Source organism: Condylura cristata, unplaced genomic scaffold (genome assembly GCF_000260355.1).
Source record: "Condylura cristata isolate star-nosed mole 26May11 unplaced genomic scaffold, ConCri1.0 scaffold00011, whole genome shotgun sequence".
In the NCBI taxonomy this organism is placed as follows: domain Eukaryota; kingdom Metazoa; phylum Chordata; class Mammalia; order Eulipotyphla; family Talpidae; genus Condylura; species Condylura cristata.
This window is the reverse complement of record NW_004567112.1, coordinates 11,844,098-11,858,015: the sequence shown is the minus strand read 5'-3', so window position 1 is coordinate 11,858,015 and position 13,918 is coordinate 11,844,098. Positions and strand designations below refer to the sequence as shown.

General features: G+C 51.2%; 1 protein-coding gene across 1 annotated transcript in view; it reads left to right on the top strand.

Annotated features, from left to right (window-relative positions):
* Nucleotides 1-11,749, top strand: part of DUSP5 (dual specificity phosphatase 5) — a 15,990-nt gene extending 4,241 nt beyond the window's left edge. The window contains exons 2-4 of the mRNA XM_012723460.1: nt 4,513-4,661; nt 7,480-7,699; nt 10,269-11,749. Coding sequence (XP_012578914.1) covers nt 4,513-4,661; nt 7,480-7,699; nt 10,269-10,675 — 776 coding nt within the window. The 3' untranslated portion in view covers nt 10,676-11,749. The remainder of the gene's footprint in view (nt 1-4,512; nt 4,662-7,479; nt 7,700-10,268) is intronic.
* The last annotated feature ends 2,169 nt before the right edge of the window (nt 11,750-13,918 follow it).

Here is a 13,918-nt window from a genome sequence, read left to right as displayed (position 1 = left end):
CCCCCCCTCCTGGGACCCGGGGGGCCCCATTTGCTGCAGCCCGCACGGTGGGGCCGCGCGGGCCCGCGGGTGAAGGCTGCCAGTGCCGAGTTCCCTCGTCCCTAGCCGCGTTCCTCGAAAGCTCGCGTCGGTGCGCCCGCTTCGGCGGGGTGGGTTACCTGCTCCGGGCGCTGCTCCCAGCGCTCCAGCGCCGTCGGCGCCTGCGGGGCGCGGGCCCATTTTCCCCGGCGCCCGCCGGAGCCTGGGCGCTGAATCTTCCTAGACGGATTTGGCGGGATCGGCAGGTCGCGACCCCTCTCCCCCCTCCGCCAGCCCCGGGAGCGTGGCGCCGGGATGTCCCCTCTCCTCCCGCCAGGACAATTGCGCGCATTAGGCTCTGTCTTCACCGACCCCTCTTGCCTTTTTGACCCTAGTGAGCCCCTCCTCTTCCTTTCCATTTCGTTTTATTGCTTTTTATTGTTTTCCTCCGGCCTTCGCCAGCCTTTTTGTAGCACAATTTGGAGCTGACAGCCTTCCCACCCTTTCGCCCCCTCCCCTCCCTCTGCTGCCTGGGTCCTGAGAGCTTAGCGGAGCAAACCCTACTGCCTGAGGCCAGCTATCTGGAACCAAGCAGGGGTGCCCCAAGTCGGAGGGTATTCCATTCCCTTTGGTTAGAAACCAGGACCCCCCAGCCCCCCAAGCTGCACCACCACACCTGCTGGAGAGATGACTTTAACTTCCGGTAGTAGTAGGCGGCTGATTAACTTTCAAACTCAGAACCTTGGTTTCTGGGTCACTTCCTATGACTGTGCCGCCTAGTATTTGGAGTCCTTTGGAGTAGTTAATGAATGGAAGACCTAGTGCAGAGAAGAGAGCTCAGCCCCAGATCTGCCCCAAGGCCCTGCTAGCCCCGATCCTTGGGGGTGGGTCAGTACTTCAGAACGGTGAACTCACAGTTAGGACCCTGTTTTTAAATCATGCAGGTTTCACACCCCAGACCAGGGGTTTCCAGAGGTACCTGGCGGCTTAGCTCGTCTTGCTCCCTGGGCCCTGTAGCTTCCAGTTGGGGAGGTGACCGAGGCAGAGGGTAATCTGCTTTTATTCCTGCAACCTCGGTCCCCAGGGGATGGAGGGATGCTCCACTCTCCAAGCTTTTTAGAGGCTGCACACATGTCTTCTGACTTCTGTCTCTTCCTGATGTGGTTTTTGTGTCCTGTTCTTCTTAGCAGTGAGAAAAGGAAAAGCCTCCCAGTAACATGAAAAACATGTTCCAGGAAATGCCTCCTGGTCCTCCCTCTCCCCTACCCTCTCTAGGGAAGTCCATTCTCACAGCTTAGAAGTTATTTCCATTCGAGGTGGCTCTGTAGATCCCACATTTCAGGAAAATGAATGTCTGAAATAACGGTTTTAAGTGAAAACACCCAGGTAAAAACTGCAGACCTACACAAAGGCTGTACAATGAAAAATCCATCTTCCGTCCACTCCTGAACGTGGCTCCCTTACCTGGGGATAACTATTTGTTCATGTTCAAATAAGTTCATTTTTTGTGAGTCTTTTAAATATAGGATGCTTTTGTGTATTTTCTGTTCCTGCCTCTCTTACCCAACTAGATCCAAGATGATTTCTCCCTATCAACCTACGTGTCTGTTACTCTTTTTTTAACCATTCCCCCCCCCTGGTGACGGCTAGCGGGTTGTTTCTGCTTCGCCATTTGAAGCAAGGTGGCAGAAAATCTTTGTCACATGCTTTTGTGTGTATATGGTCTTCCAGTGAAATCATCATTGCTAGGTTGAAAGTACAGTACATTTTAAATTTGAGTCATATAGCCATATTAACCCTACTAAGCCTTAGGTTGTTGTCAAAGAACATGTTTATTTCCTTATGTAATTCTTGTCTAAGATGCAAATTCTGGTATTTATCTAGTGGCATCCCCAATCTTGGGGACAATATCTTTTATACTTTCTTAACCTCCCCTCAAGCCCCTTCCCGCAAACAAAGACCCCACTGAAATGAAATGATGATCCAGTGGCGTTGAGGGTGTGTATTTATATATCGTGTCAGTGCTCCCCTGGTAATGCCTTGGTGATAGAAAACAGAGTCACTCTGAAGTGGGTTGAAGCAGCCAAAAGAATTGCCAGGGCTCTTGCAACTGAAGTGAGGCACGAGAGAGGAATGTTCTGTCTCTCCACGCCTCTGCTGGGAGTGGGTGAAAGACAGAGACCATCTAATCTGGAGGACTCATCCTGACCCCAGCTGGAAGAGGCCGGGCCCTGTTTATCTGTCCCTCAAAGACACTGAGACTCTTTGTGCGCCTGCCTTATTTTGTCAACAGGCAGGCAGGGCCCAGCCCACACCCGCACCTCCTGTCTGTCCTCCTGTCTGTCTCCTGACATCCAACTCTTAAGTGCTTTATTTAAAGCCAGGAGATGGGTGGCCTGAAAGCTTCTCTTTCCCAAGCCAAGCCTCATCTGGGAGTGCCAGGGCCGTTATTCCAGATCTCCACCCCACATCGCTCTGTTGTTTCCTGGAGCCCAAAGTGTCGAGGCCCAGGCTCAGGAAGTGATTTCCTTGCTATGGTCAGTACACCTCATCTGAGGAAGTTGCGGGGGTCAGTGTCAGTCTGGTAGTCTCTGTCTCCTAGGGGAAGGGGCAGGAGTTAATTGGGGAATTGGGAGAAGCTAAGCCACTAACCTCTCTACCACCTGCAGTCTCCATCCTCTCCTCCCCTGGCCTCCCTTGTCACCACTAGGAATAAGGTCTTTGTGGATCTTCATCAAGGGAGGCCCCATGGGCTATTTGGTGAAGTGACCACAGGGGAGATTTGGGTGTACTAAATGGGGGTGGAGGCCTTTCCAGCAAGCTGAGCGGAAGCAGTAATGGCTAGATGACTCATTCTAGGAATCGGAGGCAGCTTTGGGGAGGGAGCTGGAGTTGGCCAGTCCCTTAACCCTTTGCCTGTCGCAGGGCTTTGCAAAGACATGTGCTCCACTGGAGGGTTAGTTCCACACCAAAGGCAGACAAGAAAGAGATTTTGGGGGAAAATACATGGTCTCAGAATGCACATATTAGACAAGTGAATTAAGACAAGTGGATTTTTTGGGATAGAAGAAGATAGAAGTGGGTTTTCTGGAGACTCTAGGAGGTGACTTGGATTGCTTTCACTGGGAGCACAGGTTTTTCCCAAGCAAAACTGGCCTGTTCACCCATCGCCCCTGGGCAGTCTGAGCATTCTGAGGCCAAGGTTCCATTTGGTTCTTCCCTACAAAGTGCGTCAACCCTGAGAAGACTTGTGCAGATGCTCGTTTCTGTGATGTGGTCAGAGTCCTTTTTTACCTCAAGCGATCCATTTGGAGAAGCTTAAATGTAATATTAAGGATGTCTACAGTTATACTTGCTAGCAGTTGACTTAATTGATTTGAGGGGGTGGGGGAGGTCGAAGGTCAGGAAGGGAGGGTGATCTGGAGGTAGGAAGGGGGTGGGTAGGTGGTCATAGGGGAGAGAGAGTTTATATTAACTACAGCTTTTACTGTGGGAGCTTAGAGCTAAATTCAGGCCTTTCCTGCAGTTTGGTTTGGAAGGTAATTAACTAGATTGATTGCTCTAAATGGGACCAATAGACGGGTTGCCCTTAGTACCCTTAGCACCTTGCGTGTGAGAAAGGGCAAGGCACTTTTATTGCTCGAGTTGAAGCCTCACGTTGGCCCCCAGCCCCTTGTGAAGGGGGCAGGCTGCACCTATAATCCTGCCTGGAACTGAAGGGCCACAGAGGGGGCAGACCAGTTTAAGAGTTGCTTTCTTCTCACAAATAGTGAAATTCTGCTTAATCACACCTGCATTTTAGATAAACAAAAGAGAAAACAGCTTTTGTTTTCTGCAAGGATTCAGTTAATGTTTGCCAGATGTCAAATATTTCTTTTTACAGTTTAGGCCACCTCTGATAGTCACAAATAGTTAATCATTGTCTTTAGGGGCTATTGAGTCTTTTTAAGGTTTATTTTTATTGGGAAACCATACATTATACAAACATGAAGGATGGTATAACGAATATATTTTAAGAACTAAAAATATATTGTTGTTTTTATTCAAGAACTGGGGTGTAGACCAAAGGTACAAGGGGTGAGAGGATTCACCAGAGACAGAGTGGGCAACAGAACAGGTGGATCTACTGAAATACGCTGCTGAGGGGGGCAGCAGGTGGCACTGGAGAGGTCTGCTGTGTGGGTCAGCTCCCAGGCTGGAGCTCCAACTCATGCTTCAATGACTGAGGACAGCCTCTTAGTGCTGTGTCTTACCCAGGGAGGCCACTGGGTTTTTTTGTTTTTTGTTTTTTAGTATGTGTACATGCACAGACCTCATTCCTATTCTAAAACTGTTAGTTGCTTTGGCTCAATTTTTTTTTTTATGTGACCAGAATCTATATTAGCTCAATATTTTTGACTGTTCCATAGTCGGGGTATTGATTCATTCTGAGCATTTCTGACAGCCCAAGAAATCAATGCTTACATTTGTGTGATTCTTTTTTTGTTCTTGTAGGGGGATATGAGACTTTCTATTCTGAATATCCTGAATGCTGTGTGGATGTAAAGCCCATTTCACAAGAGAAAATGGAAACCGAGAGAGCCCTCATCAGCCAGTGCGGGAAGCCAGCGCTGAGCACCAGCTACAGGCCGGCCTATGACCAGGTGGGTCTGCCGACGTGGCCAGCTCCGGGCTCTGCGCCTTCCTTGCTGCCCTGGCTTTTCTTCTCCTGCTCAGCTACCTCAGCTGCTGCTTTTGTGGATTGGGGTGTTGGCAGAGACCTGGAGCTTTAGAGAGCCTGACTTGCCAACTTGAGTTTCCATCCAAGAGAAAATGGGCCTCCTTCCAGCAAGCAGGCTGACAAGAGCAAATGAGCCAACGGATGCTCAACGGCTTCTGGGGGGAAAGGGGAAGTGAGAGATACGTGATGATTAGCTGGCCCGGGAGGTGTGCAGAAAATGAAATTATGCTCTGGGTTTTCCTGAAGACCTTTCCAAGCTGACTTTCAGGCTTCCTGCGTTGATCCTCTTCCTAATTGTTCATGCTCCGCAGTTTCGGCAGACCAGCCCAGTACCTGTCAAGGCAGGTCTCCTTGGCATTTTTGACTGAAATGGGGTGGGGGTAAAGGCAGAGGAGGGAGGGTGAAAGAGAAACTTCTGTTTGGATGGCGAAGCAGGGTCTTCTGAAAGGTTTCTCATGCTTCTAATTCCATCAGTTCTGGAACCAGGGGAGATCTGGGAGGTAAGAGGGAACTTCATGTTTCCATGAAGTTGTGGGCTTTTCCACTTCAAATCAATGCACTTTGGGACAACTCATTAAAGGAAAAATGAATGGGAAGCTCAGTTGGGGATTTACCAGTGACACAGGAGGAGGATAAGGAAAAAGATGGCAGGAACCCATATGTGGCAGAATCAGAACTGACCTTCTCATTTTGCAGGGCAAACAAAACATTTCCGGGCTAGTAAGTAGGTCGCCCTGCAGGAACCTTGCGGCTGGGTTCATGGCAGCACTAAACCCAGAAACCTCCCCCTTCTTCTTAACTTGTTCCAGTCCTTTCCAGGACTTCGTTCTGTTTTGCACACCTTCTCAGGAAAGGGCCATTGCAGGGCACTGTATTTGATGGGAGGAACTTTTCAAGTTTTCCGCGTAAAGTAGGACATGTACAAATCTTAAGGAAGACTTCTAGGTTCTGCTGCTGAATAGGCCAGCTCCCTGCCATAAACGGAGCTCTGTCCCTGAGAATAGACTTCTGAGGACAGCCAGGTGACTGACCTTTCCTTGAACAGGATCCTTGGTGAGGAAGCCTGTTAGCCTGGCAAGATGCCTGGTTATTATCTTGTTTTCCTTTATTAAAAATACTGAGCATATGATGAACCCTTGACTTTAAGTCACGGGCATCCGGCCTGGCTGGGTTTCTATTTTTGTTTGTTTGTTTGTTTGGGTTGTATTTTCCCCCAGTTTCTCAGAAAGTGAAAGAGAAACAAGAATTGGCAGGCTGTTGTGAAAGCATAGAGGACTTTTGGCTGGCAGGGAGGCCCTGCCATGTCTCCAAGCCTCATCTGGGGAACCCCCAGTACTACTTCTGAGAAGCTCTTCTTCCTGGAGGGAAGTTAGGCGAGGTTGTTGGTAACCTTTGGGGTTTGTGAAGATGTTTGGTTTCTTCTTCTTGAGTCTAAACAGAAGTCAGAAAAGGAAAGAAACATAGTTTCGGGGGTGTGTTTGTTGGGCTGAGCTCCAGAAGAAATTGGATGGGTTCCCAAGCCCAGTGTCCCAGTGTGTCAGTGTTTTGCCTGGTGTGTGTGTGTGTGAGAGAGAGAGAGAGCTGGACGGAGGGGCCTTGTGAGCCTGGTGTGTGTGTGTGTGTGTGTGTGTGTGAGAGAGAGAGCTGGACGGAGGGGCCTTGAGAGCCAGGGCAGCCAGAGTAGGTGCTAATGAAGACTGGCAGTTGCTATTATCTTTTGTAAAATCCTCTTTAACTTTCTTCAGGTGGCTGGCTGGTATTTGCTTAAACAGTTTTACTTCTCAGAGAAGGAAAAGCCAGTTCCACGTGCCAGGTCATTTGAGAAGTGTCCACTGCTGCCCTCACCATGTGCCCCTTCCCCCGTCAGCAGACATGAGGCAGGAGATAGGCACAGGCAGTGGATGGATGAGATGGAAAAGCCTCCCAAAGACACAGCCACTGTCCCCTGCCCGCCCTTGCCCTCTGCACGGAGCTCCCACTGGCTCCTCCTTGAGGACGCCCCTGTAAGTGCTGAACCCCACTGGGCAGCACTGCGATATGCTAGCGTGGCCTGGGGCTGTCTCTGGTTCTCCCTTCCCTAGAAGCCTGGTGTGTGTAAGCATTTCCCACCCAGTGCTCAGCCCATTTGGAAAAGCTGGGGTGGGGGAAGCCCCTTTGCTGAGGCCTTCCAGCTTTGCTCTGTCTGAGGATTCTTGTGGGGGAGAAATAGTAATATTTCAGTTCTAAAAAGCGTGTTTCTGTCATTGGGTCACGGAAATCTGGCCGCCTCTGAGGTTTGATGAAAGACAACGCACGGCCTGCGAGGGCTGTCGAGGGGAGGGCTCACCCGTTACAGCCTCCCCCGTTTTATTCAGAAAGAAACCCAGGCTGCCCAAGTTGAGGGGACTCGCACCCCTGCTCTCAGAGGTCCTTCATCTCCCCGTCACCCCTCACTGCCAGAATCCTCATCTGCACCGGAAAGCTAATGGCAGCTCCCACCTCCACGCATAGGAAGACGAAAAGCCTTGCTGTGTGGGGTTTGCTGTCACTGAGTCAGCAGAGGTAGTGGAGGGCAGAGAGCTTGCCAGGATGGAGGCTTCGCCCTCACTGTGGGTCGATCTGCCCCGACGCTGAACTCTCTACCTGGAGACCGGAAAGGGGGCCTCCCACTTAAGACAGGGTGGGTGGGTGGCTTGGTTTCCTCCCCCCAGTGAGCATGTTAATCCAATCTTTCCTGCTTGTCCTTTCGCCCCTGCTTCCAGGGCAGCCCGGTTGAAATCCTGCCGTTCCTCTACCTTGGAAGTGCCTACCATGCGTCCAAGTGCGAGTTCCTCGCCAACCTGCACATCACGGCCCTGCTGAACGTGTCGCGGCGGGCCTCCGAGGCCTGCGAGCCCTGGCTGCACTACAAGTGGATCCCCGTGGAAGACAGCCACACGGCAGACATCAGCTCCCACTTCCAAGAGGCCATAGACTTCATAGGTATGTTCCGCCATCCGAGGGGCTGTGATGTGCATGGAGCCTTAGGGGTACGCCTTCTTGGGTTGGATTGATGGGGGGCCGCCTTCACCAAGGAAGAAGGTGTTTTGTATGTGCAGCTACCAGAGGAGCCAAAAAGGGATGCAGCCACTGAAGAGACAAGAGGGGAGGGTTGGAGCTGCTATTCATAGGAGCTTTAATTTGCAAGATAAATGAATTAATATATTTTTATGGCAGTCCTCAGCAGCTGCTCTTGTTACTGTTTCTAGCTGGTGGGAAGTGGAACGAGTCCCTGCGTGATACTCCACACAGGGGCAGTGGGGTGGAGGGAAAACCGCCTTAGCTGCTGCTACGGAGGCTGGGCTATTTTTGAAGCAAACAGAAGGATGGAGAGAGCACTACTTATGCAGTGAGCCCCACGGTTTTTGGCAAACCGCTTTGGGGGCAATTTGTTTTGCATTTCCAGCTAATTTTGGATTAAAGATAGCACTTGCCTCCAGCTCTGTGCTTTACACAGAGAAGTTGGCATCCTTTGCATCCTTTCTGCATTCCGTGAGGCCCTTATCGTCTACTCCACTGTGTAGGCCTGACAGCCAGGCCCTGGTGCCTCTGCCTGGAAAGGACTCGGGCTCCTGGCCTCGGGTTTCCAGGTACTTGTGTGGCCTGGAGCCTTCTTTCTCGCCCTCACCCTCGGCCTCAGGAGGCGGGCTGGCTTTTTTTCTGTCTCAGATTTGCAGGTGCCAGTCTCTAGCCTTTTGTCTGCCTCCCTCTCCAGAGTCCTTGTTCTTTAACTTATGCATTGTTGGCTTTCCTGCATCTTGTTCTGAGCACTGTGGGAAGGCACAGCAGTGATTAAAGGGCCGCCCTTCAGCCATGTGGTGGGTCACCACACATGACGTCTGCTCCATGGAACGCCCAGGAGAAATAGCAGAGGCGGAAGGCCAGCCCTGGCTACCTGGTCCCCGGAGCCTCTGGGTTGAGGTGATTTTTCGTAGTGCCTGAGAGGCAGCCAGAGTGATGGGTTTGGGGTGGGAAATCCTTGACTTGTTTTCCCTGTCTCTGGGAATGCCTTGCCCTTCTTAGCCTATTATTTAATTACCTGGGTAGCTGCTCAGTGAGGTCATGAAACCACCCCCAGCCACATCTCAGAAACCTCCCTTTCCCTCTTGTGTCTGTACACAAGCCCACAGCACCTTGAAAACACAGGATGTTCCCCCAGACGCCTAGCCCAGCGGGAGCCGGAGGGACAGGGGTCGAGCCTGCACTGGGGCGCCAGGGCCTGTGGGGTAGACTGCGGCCAGAGGGCATGCTCCGGGCTCCGAGCTGTCTTGGATGTGGCCCTGAGCCAATTAGAAGCTGTACTACAAGGCAAGCCACAGAGGAGCAGAGCAGAGTTGGAGTCATGACCCTGGGACCTGGGGTCTCCCCTTTGACATCATTTACAGGGACTTTTTTCCCTTTTGAGTTTGTGTATTGGGGGGGCGGGGCGGGGCTTTAATGTGTTTCTCTGGGGTGTCCTCTGGGGTTTCCTGATGGGGAAACTCGGGGTTCCTCCCCGACACCTCAAAAACTTGCTCTTTCTGGTCTTGCAGATCCATTACAAACTTGTTGACCTTGAGGAGGGTGGCGGGTAAGGGAACTTTGGTTCTTGCCCTGAACCACCCTAAACATTTTCACCCTGTGGCCTCCTGTAAGGCCAGGGGCAGCTACCTCCCTGTGACATCGTCACTTCCTCACTGGCAGCAGGGAGTTGGAAGGTCTAATATTCTGTGGGGTTTGGTTCTTTCTTTGGATGAGTAGGTAGATCTGACTTTTTTTCTCCCTCCTATTTTTAACAGTTGTGGCTCTTTTGGGGGGGGGCAGTGGATTAGAAGAGGAAGGCTTCCCCCCTTTGTGTCACACATTGAGCTGAAGAATGCTAACCCATGGGGGCAGCTTTAGAGCAGTGTCTCCATTGTTGTGCAAGATGGAGTTTGCGCAAGCCATTTATATCCTCTGTCTGGTAAGCGTCACTTAGCCAGAGCTATAATTAGTGGCTGTGCGCTATTTAGTGTATGTTTGGTGGTGGGCACCCTGGAAGCTGAGCCAAGCATCCCGCCCTGGCACAGCCAGACTGGATGACTGGGAGGCTGGAAGGCCTCTGCCAGAATGGGGTTAGGTCATCGCCATTAGAATAAAATTTGAAGAAGCAAGAACTGCTTCTCCAAGTCACTGTTGGTGCCTGGGACCCTTCCAGAAATATGAGCATACCCAATAAAAACTTGCAGGCAGCCTCAAGGATTTTCCATGGCCCTCTTGAAACCCTTTGACGGAAACCACATGAAGACGGTGTCCCCAGGAAGAGATTATTCCAGGTCTCGTGGCTCCAGTGGCAGAATCCGAGCATATCTGGAGAAGCGGGAAGCAGCTGTGACAATCATAAAAGTCCCAAGAACCAAAAGTACTCCCCTCACTGCCACAGATCAGAGTCGAGCTGTTGAGCAGGCCTGGCAGTTTGATAAGGTGGCTCTGTGTTTTATTCTTGTGTCTTGGGGTTCAGTCCCACTCATTCCGCCTGTCTTCTTCGTTCCAGACTGTGTCAGGGAAAAGGGAGGCAAGGTCCTGGTCCACTGTGAGGCCGGCATCTCCCGCTCGCCCACCATCTGCATGGCTTACCTCATGAAGACCAAGCAGTTCCGCCTGAAGGAGGCCTTCGACTACATCAAGCAGAGGAGGAGTTTGGTCTCGCCCAATTTTGGCTTCATGGGCCAGCTCCTGCAGTATGAATCCGAGATCCTGCCTTCCACACCCACCCCCCAGGCTCCCTCCTGCCAAGGGGAGGCAGCTGGCTCTTCCTTTATAGCCCATTTGCAGACACTGAACCCTGACTTGGAGGGTTCCTATTGTACCTTCCCTACCTCAGCGCTGGCGCCAATGCCCACCCACTCGGCAGTCTCCGAGCTCGGCAGGAGCCCCATGGCCACAGCCACGTCCTGCTAAAACGGGTGGGGAGCCAGCCCAGCCCTACGAACAACTGTGATTTTGTTTTTTAAACTCGCGGACATTTCATACCTGTGCAATACCGAAGACCTCACTCTGCGCTGGATGGATAGTGAGGGTCTCCAGACTTACAGACGAACTTCAGACTGAACTCGGGGATGGGTCTTCGGGGCCGAAGGGAGGCCAAGCCATCATGAGAGCACAGTGTGTGCTGCCCACTGTACCTGCAGTCCTCCTGCCCTCGGGACTGCCCAGTCCTTGCACCTCAAAGTTTGCCTTTTCATTTCAAGCGTAAGGCAATAAATACCTGCAGCAGCGGGGGAGAAAGCAGTTGCTAGACCAGGAGAAAAGGCCGTTTTGAAGCCAATTCATTTTGAAGGAAGCACAATTTCTACTGTATTTTTGTAACTGGCAATCTCAGCATCTGCCTCTAGTGATTCAGGGCCTAGGCTTGAGCACCATTTCATCAGGAAAGTAACCCCACAGGGTCTGTAGGGACACAGTGTAGATGCTGATTTGAACCTCGAGAGCTCCCTTGGGTCCAGTGGAGGTGGTTGGTAGAAGTCGCAAGACACTGGTTCCTCTGGGTTTTCTTTTCACTGTGGGCTCTTCCCTGACCTTGAACTTTGGCATGATTCTTCCTCATACTTGAACCTTTCTCCTTGCACCATTCCTCGAGGCAACTCAATGCCAGTTGAAAAGAGTCAGTCAAACCATAGGCCAAAGCCACCCCTGTGCGGTGGTGGCAGTGGGTGCCAGGAGCAAGAGGGTGCCTGCTGCCTAGGTCAGTGGCATCCAAGGTCATTCCCCAGCTTGCTGTCCTTCCATGTGCTTGTCTGTCTCCTGTGACATTTGTTTTTTTCCCTGCCCCTGGGGGTTGTCTCCAAGCTGTTGACTTCTGGAATTTTCAGATTTCATGATGTGGTACTACTGCGTTTTTGTCTGTAGGTTCTCTCTCCAGGGGAAAAGGCAATAATTTCCTAAAATCCATATGAATGTGAAGAAAAGCAGTATGTTACTGGTGTTTTGTTTTGTTTTGTTTTGTTTTGTTTTTTATAGTGTGAAATAAAAATTGTAAAAGGAAAAAAAAAATGTGCTGCTGCTTGTTGGTGAGTTGGGGTGAAGTGAGACTACTTTAACCTGAGGAGCCGGCTTACTTGTGGGGTTTTATTTCCAAACAAGCTAACGTGACAGTGGTGCACATGCAGCTGTAGGTGTGGAACTATGTACTGTTCAGGAGCCAGAGGTCTTAACAGTGATGCAAGTACTGCTTCCAACGGAGAGGCTTCCCAAGGCTCATTTGTAAGAGACCACCGTGACCTTGAACCTTGAATTCTTCATGCATGAATTGTGTAGACTGAGCTAGATGGTCGTTCAAGCCTGACTCCAGCAAGCCTGGGTGCCAGCCTGTGGTCAGCCTCCTTCAGGTCCTGGCATGTGACAGTCACTTGAACTGTTTGGCCAAACAGCCAAGAGATGGAGAAATAAACTAGGTGAAGGGTCCCCTCAAGTTCCTGTCCCCCTTTACCCTGTGAACTAATTCTAATATAACTAGGGAAATCAGTGAGTGGATTTAAACCCAACACTGAGTCAACTTGACTTCGGAGTAATTTACTGTATTGTAAAGGAAGAGGCAGTATGTATTTCCGATACCACTTTCCTCATGCCAGCCTCACATGGGGTCTTTTTCCTCACTGGGGAACCGGGAACTGGCTGGGGTTTATTATAACACCCCTGACACAAGGACACTGGAGGAGTTCACAAGGCCTCCATGCACCCAAGTTGGCAAAGAGCAAGGTGGCAGCCAACGTCAGGGTGGCCTAGCCCTTCCCAAATAACACAAGGCTTTGCTTTCGACATGCCTTTCTTTTCCCCAATTGGCCCATCACAGCTTCCTCGGAAAGTTTCAGATAAGAAAGCCACTGAGACTGGGGAGGCCTCAGTAGTTTCCTTCAGCTCACGCCCCTCACCTGCATCTTCCAAGCAGGGCTTCTTCCGAGGGAGGGTGGTGGAGTAGCCGTGGACAGGGTGGGAGAAGCCCTAGGTCCCAGTGCTCACCCTAACTGCAGTGCTTGGGAGCTGATCTCCGCCTTCAGAGGACCAAACTTCAGAGCCTGATCTAGCTAAGGCCTGAGGTTCTGCTGTTTCACGGCTCTGAGCTTCTACTCAGCCTTGGACCAGATCCTGCAGCCTGTGCAGTGCACAGGCCGGTCCAGGTGCTGCAACTGGAGAGGCCTCACCAGGGAGAGCCAGGGAGTGGGAAGCTGGGTGCAGGCTGGGTGATGTGCTAAGCCGCGTCCCACTTACTGACATTTGCTTTATTGCATTAAAGTCTTTCTCTGAAGGGTGAGTAAGTCCTCTAAATCAGGCATATGAGGATTGCTCATAAGCCAGTGAGTCACTGGAGGGTAAGCCAAGTGAAGCCCCACAGCTGGGGATGGCTCTGGAACTCTCACTCCCTTAATAGTCTTCTCATTAATTACACTTCCAAGTTTGCCAAGACCAACTTCACACAGGCTTGCAGTCCAAGAGGGGGATTAAAGCAGGTGTTGTCCAGTTCTTTCATGCCCCTTTTGAAGAAAACCAGTGCTGGTCTCCAGCAACATCACAGGTCGGGATGTGCCTGGAAGAAGAATGGAAGAACAGAGACTAGTTCTCCCCATTTCTGTCTGCCGGCTGGGTCTGTGCGCAAACCCCCACATCCTCACCCAGTTCTACCCCAGTTCCTGAGCTGGGCTTGACTAGAGCAGCAAACGTATGAGCAGCTTTACACCGGGGAACAGTGGGCAGGAGCCTCATGTGTCCAGGGGTCTCCCAGAGAAAATGCCCCTCAGGCCTTAATGCCCTGAAAGGCTGAGTCTGTGTCGCTGGGGGTCTGTGTGGTTCTAGGATTGGCTGCTGGGGGATCTGTCTTCTGAACAACATAACCTCACAATTGCCCCATTTCTTGCTCTGGCTCCTAGGTAGCTCAGAGCCCAACTCTAGTCTCCCTGTGAGCATGTTAAGGATCTTGTATGTATTTCACATATGGATTCCTGTTTTCATTAAAATTACCTGACTTTCTCTCACCCTTATTTTCATAGTGGTTTAAAAGAAAACAACCCTTGGGCAGTAAAGGTTAAATGTGCCCTAGTGGGTATAGTACACAGAGAAGCCTGTGCCGCCTGTTGCCATCCTCCAGGTCAGCAGCTTCGTCTGTGGGGCTGGCTTCCTTTGCCTTCTCAGCACCTCACCAAGTTCTCC